Genomic DNA, 15,534 nt, shown 5'->3' on the forward strand with positions numbered 1-15,534 from the left:
TGTAGATGAGAGCGATCCAAAAAGTGGATGTGGGCCAGTAGTGAGGACTGAACCCGAGCCAAAGGCTGAACAGTCGCTACGAGAACATGTGACGCTAGCTGTATCTGGCGGGCCTCCTGAATTTGCTAAGTTGAATACTCAGTAACTCGGAACCGGCGTAAAGCATCGAAATTTTTCCTTAACAATTATTTCTCACTACAACCTATCCTACGACACCATTATAAGCTTTCCACGCTATTTCTGTCCACCCTATGTACATACATCACGAAATCAAATATTTACATAGATATTGTTACTTACCAGAGGAATGACATTGATCTGCACCTGTTTACTGTAAAGGTTTCATGTACGTCAGGTCTCGTTCAGTATCTGTAGCTCTTTTAACTTAGGTCAGTGCCGTGTATGTAAAACTATACCGAGGCATTTCTTCGTTCAAAAGAAAGAGTACCTTTTGCTAACAAGTGAAAGCAGAATGTAGTTACAAGATGCCACTTCGTAAGTGGTGATGGTAAGGTTGTGTCCAGCGCCCATGGGAAATGAAATGCCCGTGAAAATATGAACGAAATCGCTAGTAAACATTGTGATAATGAGAAATTGGTATTGTATACAAACCATGACACTAAACTGCAGGTCTCATACAGATAAATAATGTTTACGTGACATCGGTAAACTCACTCGTATCAGATATAAATATCGTTGCCAAATTCAGAAAATACTGTAGCTCGTATTTTGTGTGGTGTGTATGTGAGTGTGTGTATGTGAGTGTGTGTATATGTGTGTGGGTGTGGGTGGGTGTTTTCTCATTCCTTTATTCAACCGGAAACGAAACTATTTTATAATAAAATACAATTTAGTGCGTTTGCTCCTTTTTGCCTCCTTGCAGACAGTGTTTTTCACAGTACACGAATTTACCTCTTACAGTGAATAGTTATGATATTTCTTGGATGGCTTACACTTATACATGATTTAACAATTTTTTTTCAAAATAGTTCTGTGAGTATATGAAACAATATTGTTCTTTCTTGTCAATATGCGAACGTTTCGAGCACACGAATAATACCAAGTAAAGGGAAAAACATCTCTGTAGCTCGCATGAAAATGCGATTGCTCTTCATTATTTTGCATCGAGCACACTGTAGCAGTCCTTATAGATCGCTTGCAAAATGATATAGTGTTTTTATGTCCTTAACTACTTACGTAAATATAATGGCACTTAACATAAGGAATATGTCTTGCGATGACACGTAAGTGAATAGAACATCAAATTATGACCAGAATAGAAATTTGTAGGACTAACGAAGTTAACAAATGTTAACTAAATTTTTCACAAACATTTTGCTACCGCTTGTTACGTAAATCTCACGAAGAAGTCATGAGTAACAGTGTTCCCTGTTGCCACAGAAGCGATTCGCACTTGGACTTGACAGATTAAGCCTTCGTCCAGTCAGTGTCTCTGACTCTTTCGCAGTGGCGTACATGTCTAACATTTTCTCGACTTTCAAGTCTCGTCATTTTGAGTTAATACTTAAGCATTCGAATACATTCGCCGTGATCATCGTCAGGTACCAACAGATTGCCGGGACCGATATTTGTACCTTATATAGTAGCGCTCTGGCGTATCACTGGAGCAGTGATGTCATTTGAGCGCGAGATTTGAGTGCGAAAATGTAGGAAATGACGGACAGTGAAGAGAATACAAACTCCCTTCCCCCTCCAATCTATGCCCACCGGGCAGAATTACGAGGCAGACCAGTGGTACAGAAGAGAGAACGTCAGTGCGGAGCAGTCATCTCCTGGCGATAAAGGTGAGAAATATCAGCGAAAGCTCGAGTTTTACTCAAACGCGAAGCAGCTTGTGAAGTACGAAAATATTACACAGCACATGCCACATTTCTATATACTAAATAAGTTACAACGAAAAGCATTCTGTTAGGTCGTAAGTGAACTCAAAGTACGTCTGACAAGTTAAATCGACTATTTCGCCCCAGCTTTGTGACGATTAGTATAAAAAAAGTCTGATTTTGGTTGAAAATCGAGCTGCCGTCAGACTGCGGTGGCGACATTGCTGCACGAGATTTTAAACGTAGCTTCATTCTTGTCACCGAGTAGAAAGCGGGAAATGTTAATCGGTGCACTCGTGGACCGCCCTCGACGGAGGCCTAGTTGCACCGGCGGCTACCTGAGGTCCTTCCAGTCCTCCTTGATCATGTCGGACGCCTTCTCGGCGATCATGATGACGGGCGCGTTGGGGTTTCCGCTGACGATGTGCGGCATGACGGAGGCGTCGACGACGCGCAGCCCGCGCAGCCCGTGCACCCTGAGGCGCGCGTCCACCACGGCGTCGGGGTCGGAGGCGGGGCCCATCTTGCACGTGCCCACCGGGTGGTAGATGGTGAAGGTGAAGTGGCGCAGCGCGCACTCCCAGTAGGCGTCCGAGGCGAAGGGCAGCTGCGCGCAGCCCGGCAGCGGGATCCTGTGCAGCCGCGAGCCGAACTGCTGGAACGCCGGCGTCGACGACAGGTTCAGCGCGATGCGGATCCCTGCAAAGCACCGCCGGTCTGCAGGCGCCAGCGCGAACAACCACCACCTAACAAGAGTGACTGCCCCGTCAACACAATAACATCCACCTGACTCACCTGCGAGTCACATCAAATCCCACGCCCTCTTACTGCGCTTCCTGCGATGTTGTGACAAGGTTAGATTGTGGCACTGTACGTGCTCTGACCACCCGTCCGAACTATGTGAGGACGTCTCATAGAGCAAAGAAAATAGCACTGTGCGCAGAAAGTTCAGTCTGTGTCTAGTATACAGATTTTTGGAAAGTTCTCTGACTTAATCTCTGTCGATCCACCGTGGATACGAGACAGCGTCCTGTCAGATATTTACCAGAGAAAAATCCCCAAACAGCTGTTTATTTTCAGAACTAGTTATTTTATTTTCACCACCAGTTTCGGCACCTCGTTAATTCCATTTTCAGGCCCCTATGCAGTCCATGTTGGAGAATCAGACACATCTGTGCATGCATAACTGGCGCTATCAGCATGTGGATTCCGTGAATTTTATGTGGAGTGTCCACTTGGAAGACTTGGTAACAGTTGTCAAGTCATAAAAATCACGGAGTCCAGGTATTGGTGGATCCAGTTATGGAGTGCATAAGGGCCTGAAGATGGCATTAATGAAGTGCCGAAACTTCTCGTGTAAATAAAATCAAAAGTTCTGAAAATATAACGCTGTTTGGTGATTTTTCTTTCGTAAATACGCTAACTTAAGTCATAGAAGTGTCATTAGGTTCAAACAACATTATTTCCCTTGTTTCCTGGAAGTCCTTTTTCGTTAATAAACTCACGCAAGCAAAGTTCCGGATACAGTGTTTGTTGGCTTTGTAGTCGCATCGTCATTTCAATCTGCCGTAATTATTTTGACATTCCAAATCTGAACTTCTGACGAGCCACTCCTATCACCCCTATATAAGCCGCAAAAAGACCACGGTGCGTGCTCCAGAAGCCGTCGGTACTCTCCCTTCCCAACGCCTAGGTGGGAGAAGCGTTGTATTGCAATCCACACAATTGACACTAACAACAAAACATACTGCTGACCGCGCCACTGGCGTTGTGGGGCGATACATGTCAAAACGTGGTTCCATATCCGGCCTAAAGTAAACCCATTGCTTTTCTTAATGAGATGACCCGCTAGTCTAATCTCTATAGTATCTCTAAGGACACATTCCAATTACTGAGATGCCATGCGACAGCAAGTATCTGTGTGTTCTCAGGTATCATCCAGTGCCTCTCATTTAAACAATATCTGGTCACTCCAGATTGATGAAGCGTTCTGTAACGTAATGTTACATACACACACACACACACACACACACACACACACACAAACACAAACACGCACACCTCCTCGACCATATATTTGGTTAATATTATGTTTGCCACAGCCTCTCGAAATTTCTTATACATTGAGCTTCGTTAGCTGCAAAGCATATTTAATAGAGCCTAGTATCGCTCAATTCTAGGTTGGCAGTTAATTTTTAAAAAATTCTCAATTTAAGAACATGTTTGCAGTATAATTAAGAAAAATAACTGTTTTGCATCCATCTTCCCGTGTTTTCAGTGGTGGTCCATACTTCAAAGCATAGCGAATCTGCTTACTAAAATAGTGCCAGTGTCTCAAGGACCGCACTGTGTTAATGCAGCGGATGGCAGGTAACTGCGTTCATATATGACTTGGTGTACTGAGGTTTGTGGGAAACATTGTATCCTAGATTTCCATCATTCCTTTTATTAACCATCACACCCAAGAAGGTGACTTTTCAACACTTTTAAATTTCATCATAAACAGAATGCTAGGATGGAGAGAATTAAAATGTTCCAGGAAGTGATTAAGTACAACCGCTCGACGTGGCCAGACCGTAAACGTGTCATCCACGCGTCTATCAAATGAGGTTGGTTTTAAAGACGTCACCCTGAAAGTAATGTTCTTAAAATCTTACACAGATAACTGTGCACCTGAAGGTGATAAATGGCTCCCCATTGCGAGTCCGTCAGTTTCTTCATAAACCTGATCATGAAATAAGCAGTAAGCCGAAGTGGGCACATGAGGACAGAGCTTCATGATTTCACATCCAACGTTTCATTGCGCTCTTCAAGTGGAAGGCCCATAACCCAATGTCAAATCTGAACAGATCTGATGGATGCAGGCGTCTGAGTCGTCGTATGAATTCCATCGAGTTGCAAATATGCTCATCAGTTTTTATAATGGAATACTTCGGCAAGCTGTAGCTGTAGCTGTAGCTGGGGATACCTTCAATGCTGACAATGGGACGTACTGACACATCTGATTTTTGGAACAGCCACACCTGTACAAATTTTCTTGATCACATGTTTAGATAGTAAGCTGTATTTCAAAAGCGGGAGGGCCTTCGTTTTTATTCAGTCATTTTGAAGTCACTCCGTAATTTTCTATAGGCTAGTTCATTGGGTAAAAAAAACTTTTAGCTCACATAATCAGCACGGTAAAGGAGTATTGTAAATTTTCAGTTGTTAGTAAAACAATTGAATTCTCTTCTCGAATGCAGTGAATGACAGCACTTTCTCCAGGAGAAACATTCCCCGCCGCAGTGAGGCCTGACGCAACATGTGGGACACCTCTTGTCTAATTTCTTCACCTCGGTCGTGTGGTAAGTTGGAAACTGCTTGCGTCACGGATACACTCTTGGATAAGTGACACCTTATAGCGACGGCGTAAGCAGACAGCGACCGTTCAAAGTGGCGACCACCGCTTCCAGTGTGTGCGATGCAAACGGCGTATAAAATGTGGCTCTCAGATGCCGCTATGGCGTGTTGCACAATGAGGCAAGCAGCTAGCCTAAATAGCATTTGTCAGTTTTTAATTCGGTTTCGTGCACCGAAGACTGCTCTTATCTCGAATAGAAAAAGCCCTGGAGTTTATACACTCGACTATAAATTTCGTCCAGTGAGGATGGCAACTGCTGTGAAACTTTTTTCTGCACATTCTGTTGCCTGTACAGCCACTACGTATTCCTGCAGCAGATATGAAAGGTATGTTAGCAAATTCCTCTTTACTGGACAGCCAGTCATCAAGTCCTGGACAGCCATTACTCCACCCTGTAGACGTCACAGACCACTGTGTAAGCTACTGCGTTTCAAATTTTATTTCAGTAAAGAGTGGAATTCAACTTGTTAATTACTTGTTTTGCTTGTACTGTCCTCTGCCTTCTTGTTTACTGATCTGAGATTATAACTCTCAGGTATTGTAAGAGTATTACTACTTTCATTGATTTTTCATCAACATCGGATCAATAACCGCAGCAGTTTGCTCTCTTGAGAACTCACATGAGCACACGCACACTTCAGCAGCGTAATCGAACAGTAGCGCATCTCTTCGCCTGTCTTCGAGCAGCACGTCACATTTATTTACGTTCAGCTTCAAGTGCGAATTCGTGCACCGTTCATCAACGCTCCATAGTTCTTCTTGCATTACGTTTCGGTATTCTGATGTTGTAAGCTTCGTGCAGGGAGCAGCGTGGCCTGCAAATCGTCTCATGGGGTTGCCCAAGTTATCCACTAGTCAAGCGCATTTCCTGTGGTGTTTCAGCAGATGTTTTGCAGCTGCATTTTTGCGTTGTGGTGTTGCAGTCAGCCGAAATAATTACAGCTCGGGACGTCTTCCATACGACTCCAAGTGTGAATAGAAAGCGTTAGTGTGTTTACCATTACAATTATTGTTAAATCGGTGTTTATACGTGCCCATTCGATAGACCGCTCCCGGATTAGTCTAAAAATGGCCCGGAGAACTATGGGACTTAACATCTATGGTTATGAGTCCCTTAGAACTTAGAACTACTTAAACCTAACTAACCTAAGGACATCACACAACACCCAGTCATCACGAGGCAGATAAAACCAGATTAGTGTAATCCGATATTTGTTCTACGGACAGGGACAGTAAAAGACGAATAATAAACAGCGATGCAGCGGCGACTCAGTGCCACTGCTGCAGTACCGAATGTTGTCCGTATTTTACTGCCTTTCTCAATACTTATCGGTAGAACTAATATCGGACTAGACTAATCTGGGAGCGCTCTATCGAACGGGCACGTAATATTCCGCTTTAAAATTCAGTTTATTTGGGACTGGAAACAAACCGACGCTTCCCACCGGCACTGAGCATCGCATGAAAAACGTGATGAACACTATTTGCAAATGTCTGCTGACACACCAGAAAAACTGCGCCTGACGACTCCTTGGAGATACACACACACACACACACACACATATATATATATATTAACACACACACACACACACACACACACACATATATATGTGTCAAAACTGTCATAACATACTTTTTGAGGTACTCCTGAAATCAACTTTACGTATGTCGAACTTTATCCGTTAACGAGCCACACTCTCTGAGTTCTATACGCAAGGAAGTCACGAATCCAGTCACAAAGCTAGTCCGGTATTCAATAAGCTCGTGTTTTACTCACGAAACGGCAGTCTGGAACTGTATCGAATTCTTCCAGAAGACAAGGCACGTAGTACGAAGCTGAGTGCCACCGTCTATGGTTGCACGGCTTTCTGTATTTCGTGGACGCACACTTGACTGATACCGATGCGTTCGGTCAACAGTCAGCTATAGGACGAGAGCAGCATGGCGTATTCCGAGTCGCGGACTGGGGGTACTCGGGACTCACCGTCGATGAGCGTGTCGACGTCCTCGCGGTGCGCGAAGTAGTTGGGCACGATGAGAGGGTGGTGGGCCGCGTTGGCGGAGCGCAGCCGCACCCAGCCGGCGCTGCGCGGCCGCAGCAGCAGAGGCAGGATGGTCCACGTCTCCGCCCTCAGCAGCGGCTTGTACACCGTGTTGAACACGCCGTCCCGCAGGCCCAGGATCTGCAACGCGCGCCACTGCGTCACTCCACCAGTCGCGGCGCTCTGCTCCGCCTCTCGCGGGGACAGCTGCGCTCTACCAAAACGCACTACATAAATGACGTAGTGAATGGTAGGAGTACCGACCGTATTGTTACTACTGGTAGGGAAAGAAACACGAATGAATGGGTAAGAGAGCCGACGACTTATCTTTGTTTTTTCTTTGAATATACGTTGTTCTTATTATTTTGCACTCAATAGCACATCCTTCATCATGATCAAAGGCAACCGTTTCCAGGTTCAAATGGCTCTGACTATTATGGGACTGAGCATCTGAGGTCATCAGTCCCCTAGAACGTAGAACTACGTAAACCTAACTAACCTAAGGACATCACAAACATCCATGCCCGAGGCAGGATTCGAACCTGCGACCGTAGCAGTCACGCATTTCCGGACTGAAGTGCCTGGAACCGCTCGTCTACATCGACCAGCCAGAGACATGTTTGCGTACGTTCAAAGAAGGTTTGAAGTGATGTTTGATATATTTTTGTTTTGCGATTTGCTTTTACCTTTTTGTTCAGGAAACTGCGTTTTCTAGCGCTTTATGATAAATCTGTATTGTTTATTTTTGCTACAACATCCCTCTGTTTCACTTTAGAAATCAACGTTTTTCGATAAAACCTGAGTTAAATATTGACAATTTCTGAAGTTAAAATCTTCTGGGTTATTAGGCCGTGTCATGTTTCTTCTAAAATGCTCGATGTTTCGACCCTTCTGCTGGGATCTTTTTCAGGATCTTTTGGTGTCCACTACTGCTAGAACACTGTCAGACACGAGTGTCGCGTCCACTTATAAAGGGGGAAATTTTCTGGCGTTCGTGCTGGAGAAGTGATAGTATTGCTTAAAATTCATATGGCTAATACAAAAGAAGGGGCGTTGCCAGCTCATCTCCTGTGGATACCATTGGCGGTCACCGTCACTGGATAGAAAGGCACTGTTCCACACTTATGCCGGAGAAGGGTTGTTCGTTGAAGTGACTGTTACCGCTATTGGTTGGTCGTCATCAGTCGCTAGATTCGAAACGGACAGAGCAAGAGAGGGCGAATGTTTACCCAACATATTATTGTCCGCCGAGCTGACTTGCAGCGCGTTGTTTATGCCGCTCACACACCGCGGCCGCGTATTTAATTCCTTGATGGCGGGGAGCCACGATGTCGGAAGCCTATAGCCGTCCTCTCTATTGAAATTAGATGCATTCTTAGAAATTTCAACCGCTTCTCGGACCTTTCTTCTATAAATGTTTGTTACTTTAGCCAGTACACCTACGTTATTAAAATCGATGTCAGAGCCACAGTTCTTGTGATGTTCCGCTACTGCCGATTTTGCATTTTGTTTTAGCCGCATGTGCCGTTCGTGTTCCTTAATGCGTTCTTTAACAGTTCTTTTCGTTTCGCCTATGTACACTTTGCCGCAGCCACATGACTCTTGAAACACGCCTGCATTGTGGAGGTAATCGGGTGCATCCGTTTTCCGTCGGAAAAAGGCTTTTATTTTGTTTTGACTAAAGAAAGATGTCTGAATACCATTTTTCTATGAAATTCTGCTTATGCGGTAACGGTAATCTGACGTCATTCTTATTAGCGGCATAAATGTTCCGCCTAAAATTGACAATTTCACTTTTGCCATAAATACTCTTTACTTTTAAGTGACAGATAGGATCGTTATGAGGTAAGGCCCCATTGGTATGCAACACACCATACGTGCAGATAATGTGGGTACGACCTTAACTGACAAAAGGTGCTAGAAACACTACCGTAGTCTGCCCTTCCTTACGATAGTCTACGGTAGCCTACAGTAATTTCTGCAACTCTACTCTATTCTTATACAAAATGGTTCAAATGGCTCTGAGCACTATGGGACTTAACATCTTAGGTCATCAGTTCCTAGAACTTAGAACTACTTAAACCAAACTAACCTAAGGTCATCACACACATCCATGCCCGAGGCAGGATTCGAACCTGCGACCGTAGAAGTCCGCGGTTCCGGACTGAAGCGCCTAGAACCGCACGGCCACCGCGGTCGGTGATTCTTATACACCTGGCTGCGCAGGCGCAATGTTGACAGCATATCAAAAGACTCTGTGCTGGTTATGATCTTTATCCTTTCTGTAAATCTGCAGGCTTTCGCGGCCGTGCTCATTCGCGGCAAAATCTTCTAGTTTCTTACGCTTCACTAAGTTCCTCTATAGATTCTTGTACTCGATTCTGAAGAAAATCCCAGCAGAGAGGCCGAAACGTCGATCGTGTAAAAGTAATTGAAATGAAACATGAGGAGACGTAACATTCTAGAGGATTTTACCTTCAGTGTATCATTTCTCTTTCTCTTAGTTTCACACTATGTCTTGTGATTGGTACTGCTCCTTGACAAAAAACCAAATTCGAAAATATTGTATATTTAATTTTTCGAATCTTTCATAGACCGTATAAAAACACTTTAACTTGCATTTACATGCTGTCATGCTGATAAAAATAAATATGGTCTCCGAACTGTTCCTCTGCAGCACATGATACACAATGCTGTAAAATGTGCTCATGTCGTTCGCGTTTACCGTTTTCTTAAGCTCTATATGAGAAGCAAGCCCTGATAGCCACAACCCCCCCCCTCCCCCCACCCCCCACCGGCCACACTGTTGGAAATCCACATGCTGGCAGAAAACGTCCTCCAGGCAATAGACAAGCCCTAACCCTTCCATCGGGTTTTCGAGGCTATAATACGATTCATCACTCCAGATCAGTCGGTTTCAGCCGTCCACTGTCCGCTGACTAAGCTGTCTACACTACCTTCAGCGCCGCGTAGAAATGGTTCAAATGGCTCTGAGCACTATGGGAACAGCCGCGTAGAAGTGAGTGCAGAAACGTGAGGCTTATAAGGAGCTGCGCGACCATTGATCCCGTTATTTTAAAAAGATCCTATTTTTTTACAACCACCGTCCACAATGCGCGTCGGTCCCTGTCTGTATGTACGTGAATGAGGCCTGTGTAGTCTTGGTTTATTCCTTCGCGTTCCCACTTTACAATGACGTCATCAACAATCGACTTCGGCAGCTGTTGAAGGGTTGTATTTGTTACTTACGGGTTATTCAGTGACTAGGTAGTGTTCGAAGCCAATGAGCTCTCCCGACCGAACAATTCCGCTTCTATATTGACAGCTCAACATTCCCTAGCCCTTTTCATGCTACCGGGTGCGGGTCTAGTGACATGAAACGGCCAGTCGCGGCTAGTTTTGGTCAGATCGTGTATAGTGGAGTTGGATGAGTGGTACCTTGCGGATCTGCTCGCCGCCGTCCGAGTTGATGGAGCTGGGCGCGAAGTGGAACTGCACGTCAGGCCAGTCGTCGGAGTGGTTGGCGAACCTGCTGTTGACGAAGGCCACGCCCTCCACCCCCAGCGACGTAAGCGGGCCGCGCTCGTTCAGCACGTACTCCAGGAACACCGGCACCGTCTGGAGGCCACACACACACACAGGACTGTAGTCGGGGCGCTGCGTGTAGCGGTGCACGGTGCAAGGCCAGAGTACCTGGCGATGGGCGCGACAGGAGTCCTTCCAGCTCCTTGTTGACACGCAGAATGTGTCACTGTTACGTTGCTGACAAACGAACACAAGCGTGTCTAGCCTTCAACACAATTCTCTTCCTTTCAGTAATGGTGGCGTCCTAAAGCATGTTAAAAATAATTTCATTCGGTGTATTTTTAAACATTAATTTTGTTAGTTTCCTCCACTATCGTCATTTTTACTCTTGATCGACTCCGGGAGCCATCACCTCCTTGGATAACATTCACCGAGGGGCAGTGTCCGTCGTTCGACACGGCCCACAGGAACACGTTTTAATTGGTCAAGTGATGACAAATCACCGTCATTGTAACGCAGGTCAGTCCCGATTTCGTTCTGTGTTACATGGGAATATCCGCAGGTCTTTTACGTTTTAGTTTCTCCCTAACTGTTTTGTAGCCAAGGATCAGGTTCTAGTGCCTAATTTCATTCCTTCGCTTTTATAAACTGAACATGCGTAATTGATGATGGTTTTAGCGACTGAAGAAGGCTGAGAACTTTGCCTACTCACGCCAAGTGTTACTCTGCGATGTTCTGTAATAGTTCCACGAACTATATCACATAGTAGTGTTAGTAACGATCTTTAGGTATGAAATTACACATTTATTTATTATATTCGACTGATCCCGTGCTTTGTGGGGTGTAGGTCATACACACCTAGTTGCCTAACTAAATGCCTAATATTTCTCCTTTGTTTAGGTCTGTTCGCTCAGTGCTTTAAATATCTGAAATAACTTCATTTCGCTTTATAACTATTTCTATACAGATATACGCCAGAAGGTGCAACTTAAAAGTTGCGAAACCAGTTGTCTGAGTGTCCTTTCTTCCGTAAAACCGTTCAATAACAGCGCATTTCATTTCCTGTTTCCCACGGCGACTAAAATTGTTCGGTTTCAATATTTTCAGCCATTTTCTTGTGACCAAACGTTGAAGACGATAAAGTTGTCTACAACCTACAAAACTGAGTACCTCAGTGCAGTACTGGGCATCGTACAACTGCAGGCGATACGCCGCTGCCTTCATTTCGGCTGTGAACGCAATTACCCATCCATCGACTCCGAATCACAATGCTCAATTGGCACTTCTCGATTTAACAGATGGTTGCTAGAGCTGAGCGATGCGATAAATGACAGAAAAATTCACCGGCGTGACTAAAGCGTGGCACCCTGTACGTTTGGATACGTGACAGCAGACCAAGAGCTAAGCTCATAGAGAACAATTGGGTCGTGGCCGTAATGTATCAACTAAAAATTTTGAATTCTGTTTATTAGCTTTATTACAAGTATTCTTTTCGTTCTCGTCTTAATGAGTTGCACGGCTCTGTGTCTTGCTAACTGCCACCATCTAAATATTTTTAAATAATATGCGAATATATGTAATACGTCTCATTATTCCGTCGCGCTCGCTGTTCTCGAATAGTTTCAAAATATTTTTCCACACTAGTCTCCACCTACAGTCAAAGTTTTCCAGTCGCAGTTACTACTAGCCTGGTGCGTTATTTACGTAGTGTGTAAGACAAAAATTATCACATTACAAGCGCGCTGTGCTTATTCACCTATTGCGACTATTTTTAAAGTGTGTATTGTCTCTCCTCGCTGACTAACTTGTGGCTTTGGCCCGCCTTCAGTTAGCTTTGCTCCGTCAAAGAACGGCTGCTGACAGCAATTCGGTGTTGTAAGTTCAGCATCAGGCCGCACAAAACATCTACATATTCCCCGTAATGGCCTTGTGGTGGAATTTTCACGGATTGCACAAAAATCTGATAATAAGAACAGCGCAGTGTAGGGGAAGTACAAGAGAGGTAGGTCTGCAGGACAAGGTCGGAAACGCATCATTGTGCAGCTATGATAGCTATGATCACGAATCGGCAGCCAACCATCGACGAGCGCACGGTAGCTGGCACCTGTGAAGAGCTGGTACCAAGAGTTTATGAGGCCGCGGTAATCGTTTTAACACACCAACTTGAGATGTTTCACACATTTACCTTAAAGTATATGAAAAAACTATAATGTTTAAAAGTTTATTTCCATTTTGGTTTTCATCAGTGTCTTAATATACCGTTACGCTTTACAATATAAACTCATTCGTGCTCAACAAAAACTGAAGCACGTTGCCATTATTGCCCATACTGCACACTACTGTGCTGCACGCCGACTGTCTCGCTCTGTAGCGCAACTTATTATCTTCACAGATTAATGAAGGTATCGTACTACCAGCGCAAGTCACGTAAAAATCTAGTCTGGCGAAATGAGGTTAAGATAGGCATTAAAGTTTATGTACTACTCATTGTGCGGCTTAACTAAATAAAAATTTCAAGCTAATTTAAGGAATAATTGTTGTCCTTAGCTTAATAGACACTAACTGAGGCACGTTAGGCTAAGTGTACACATTTTTGTGTTCTCTCCACCAACAAGTTGCTCTCTTCTGACCACAAACTCCGCAATGGTCGAATTCCGATCTCTGTTTACCTGAAAAATGCTCGATTCACCGTTCTAGTGTAACAGCCAGAGACTCGCCTTTTTAGTACACAACACACCTGGTTATTGGACATCACGATACATTGAAATTTTTTACGTTGTTATATATTCATGGTCATTTGTTGATTTTCAATTTATACTAAGTTTTGTTTAACGACATTTGAAGCACTATATAAAATACTTTCATAGAATTTCTTGCTTAAGACTTAAAAATAAAGTAAAAAAAATTGTTCATAAAGTAAATATAAGGTAATTACTAGCTTTAAGTACGATATCGGATATTGTATTTTGTATAGATTAAATAGGATTCATGACTTGAACTGTCACTGCAAATGAAATGTTAATTTAATTGTGTTCAAATTTTGCATATCGTAGCACTGATTATTAAAAATATCATCGTATAATATCTGACACACCAAGAATCTATATATCACAAAAATAATTCCGAAATTTTTTTATGCTTTCTGCTGTTCGTCTTGTCACGCTTAAAAGATTTTCTGCAAGTCTTTTATGTAAACTCCTTAAATTATCGTTTTTAATAGCACTTAAGATGTTCTATAAGTGACGGCGCCTTCGACCGGCAATTGTTAGTAAAAAGTTATCTAACGGAGAAGAAGCTACAAATAAACGACGAATTCTGAAACACGATATTAGGTAGGAGAAATCTATTTGTAATGTCGTAAGAATGCATCAAATTTCCAAGTGAGTGCTCCAATTACTTTCGGCAGCGAAAAAAGAAATGTTAAATTGATCAACTACTACGGAAACCTACAAACCTCCAACTGAAGGAAATTAGCATAAATTTTTCAACGAAACGTTTTGTACTGAAAAAAATTCTTACAAATATTCGTATCGAGCATTGAGAAAAAGCGAAATACAAAACTTAATTATCAAATTAAATACATAATATTAGGGAGCAGGAGCATTTCAATGTCCGCTATGCTGATCTGACATTATCAGGTTTTTTTTTTTTTATCTGCGCCCTGCAGTTAAGCTCCGAAATGGCACATCTGTAATGACGCTCATCGATACAAGATGTCAAATTAAATACGTTTCTGCCGTCTAGTTTCCAAACTTGGCTACCAGTTTCTACGTTTTACTACGCCATCTTCCGGCGCCTGACCGACGTTTAGGAAGATTCTTCATCGGATCTGACAAAACAGAGGCCAGCAAAACTGGTATTAGTGGATTTCTGCTTGCTATAGTGATCATCTGCCGACTGTATAACTGCCTACACGTCTGTCAGGGGCCGAAAGATGGCGTAGTAAAACGTGAAAACTGGTAGCCAAGTAAAATAAGTTTGGAAACTAGACGCAGAGAGGTATTTAATTTGACATCTTGTGGGTAATGCGACGTTGCTACGTGCTTTACCCCATAGAGTGAAGTGCAGGGTCTCGGTACAAATCCAAAGACGGCTGTTCTTTTTACGTAATGGAGCGTAAGTCCAAATAAGTAGACATTTTGCCGTCAGTAGCGTGACGGATAGTTGGAGGAGATTTTTTAGTTTTTTTCTTAGTTTTTGGTTTTCGGTTAGTGGATGATACAGACAAGTCCTGCCCACGTGTCCCGTAGAGCGGTGGCGTTGTTTAGCACGCACGCACCTGGAAGCGGGCCCTGGTGAAGGTGACGGGCTTGTCGACGACGAAGGTGAGCCCGCCGAGGCCCACGTGGTCCTGCAGGTTGTGGCCCACCTTGAGGTCGCGTACCACGGGGATGCCCATCTCCTGCAGGTGCTCCGCCGGCCCCACGCCCGACAGCATCAGCAGCTGCGGGCTGTTGATGGCGCCCGCGGACAGCACCACCTCGCGCTTCGCCCGCACCGCCTGCGGACACAGGGCAGCTCCACGTCAGAGGCGGAGCGCGCTCCGAACACTGCGCGACTCGGAGTCTGCCTCAGATGCAAGCTCATTTATAAATAACAAGAGCAGACCCAATATCGATCCCCGTGGTACACCTTTAGTGATTATTCCTTATTGTCAAGTTGTTATTTCAAGTGTGTACTTCCTGAGTTTCTGAAAGCAATGCACTGTATTCTTTCAGTTAGA

At 44.1% G+C, this 15,534-nt stretch overlaps 1 protein-coding gene across 2 annotated transcripts in view; it reads right to left on the reverse strand.

Annotated features, from left to right (window-relative positions):
* Positions 1-565: 565 nt before the first annotated feature.
* The window catches only part of LOC126283975 (glucose dehydrogenase [FAD, quinone]), a 96,362-nt gene continuing 81,393 nt past the window's right edge, over positions 566-15,534 (reverse strand). For both annotated transcript variants that reach the window (XM_049982435.1, XM_049982436.1), the window contains 4 exons: positions 15,091-15,312; positions 10,725-10,904; positions 7,229-7,427; positions 566-2,540 (listed from right to left, as the gene is read on the reverse strand). In XM_049982435.1, the coding sequence (XP_049838392.1) occupies positions 2,176-2,540; positions 7,229-7,427; positions 10,725-10,904; positions 15,091-15,312 (966 nt within the window). In that variant the 3' untranslated portion in view covers positions 566-2,175. The remainder of the gene's footprint in view (positions 2,541-7,228; positions 7,428-10,724; positions 10,905-15,090; positions 15,313-15,534) is intronic.

This window comes from Schistocerca gregaria, chromosome 8 (assembly GCF_023897955.1).
Source record: "Schistocerca gregaria isolate iqSchGreg1 chromosome 8, iqSchGreg1.2, whole genome shotgun sequence".
Taxonomy (NCBI): Eukaryota; Metazoa; Arthropoda; class Insecta; order Orthoptera; family Acrididae; genus Schistocerca; species Schistocerca gregaria.